Source organism: Hipposideros armiger, unplaced genomic scaffold, assembly GCF_001890085.2.
Source record: "Hipposideros armiger isolate ML-2016 unplaced genomic scaffold, ASM189008v1 scaffold_417, whole genome shotgun sequence".
Taxonomy (NCBI): domain Eukaryota; kingdom Metazoa; phylum Chordata; class Mammalia; order Chiroptera; family Hipposideridae; genus Hipposideros; species Hipposideros armiger.
In genome coordinates this window covers 1,668,643-1,669,806 of record NW_017731767.1, presented here as the reverse complement: position 1 = coordinate 1,669,806, position 1,164 = coordinate 1,668,643, and the positions used below count along the sequence as shown (strand labels likewise).

Below are 1,164 nucleotides of genomic sequence, written 5' to 3'. Positions count from 1 at the left end.
GACCCCTTGGAAAAATGTAAAGGTAAAGGGGTAATTTTCAAATTACCTAGAGGTGGAAGTGGAAGGAAGGCAGCATAAGGGCTGTGGGGAGGTAACAGTCATGTGCAATGCTGAAAACTCTACCACTCAGCCTTCATCAAGTAAGAAACGTTTTCATGAAGTCAGAGAAGAAAGGGCTCTTGCAGAACCTAGCTAGGTCTCAGTATTCTCCTCTGTAACATGGGGATGATAATGCTGACTTCAGGAGGGTGGTACGGGGATTGAATGAGGTAATGAATGTGGCAGTACTTCATGGAGAATAAAAACATAAAATATGTTTTTAAGTTGAGGATGTGCACTGAAGTCATGGCAAAGAGAGAGCAAAAGCTTGGGCAGAAACTTTTTGAATATGTGGATTCCTAGGGTCCCCTAAGATGCAAAATGCAATCTTAATTCAATAATTAAAAGGTCCAATCCTATGGAAGAATAAAAACTCAAGACTTGAGTTAATATTGGGTTGTTCCCCTCCCCTAGTTCGAGCTCCCTCCTGGTTGGTAGCCTGTAATCAAAAGTAGGAGGTATAACTGCCTTCTCTCCTCTCCTCCACCCAACACTTCTACTCTTCTTTGCCTGATCTTGCTACAGCCAGAATCCAGAAGAGGAAGGGGAAGCAAGAAAGTGTCTACTTGGCTGATGCTGTTGTTGCCATTTAGCCTCTATGTTCCTGAGATTCAACCCTTTTCTCTCATGAGGGCCTCTGTAGGTTCTTTGAAGATAATTCCCCTCTCCCCCAGTCACTCCCTTGAAGTGCCCTTGGTTACAGCAAATTCCTCCCTATACCTTCCTCATCCTCGAGGAATTCTGTGATTCCTCCAGCTTCTTCTTGCTGAAGTCCATCACTGTCCCTAAGCAGCCCCACACCAGAAATCTCTCACACCTGACCCAAGTCTAGTTCTTGGGAAATATTCACTCAACCTTTGGCCAAGAAACAGGGTGTACGGGTGCAGTAGATAGCTCTTCTTTGCCCAATACAAGCCAGTGGCTCACTCTTTAGATTTTTAAGGAGGAAATAGGCACCAATCAACTGGGTCCCCACAAAATGACAGACAATGCATAATTAGCTGAGTGAACTCCTTAACATCCTCTCTCTTTGGGACTGAGATGAAGAGGAAAAAAACCCACACA

General features: G+C 44.3%; 1 protein-coding gene across 1 annotated transcript in view; it reads left to right on the top strand.

The window, feature by feature from the left end:
* Window positions 1-6: 6 nt before the first annotated feature.
* ADGRE3 (adhesion G protein-coupled receptor E3) overlaps window positions 7-1,164 on the top strand; it is a gene marked incomplete at its 5' end in the record, with an annotated part of 57,112 nt that continues 55,954 nt past the window's right edge. Inside the window, one exon of the mRNA XM_019664134.1 lies at window positions 7-22. Coding sequence (XP_019519679.1) covers window positions 7-22 — 16 coding nt within the window. The remainder of the gene's footprint in view (window positions 23-1,164) is intronic.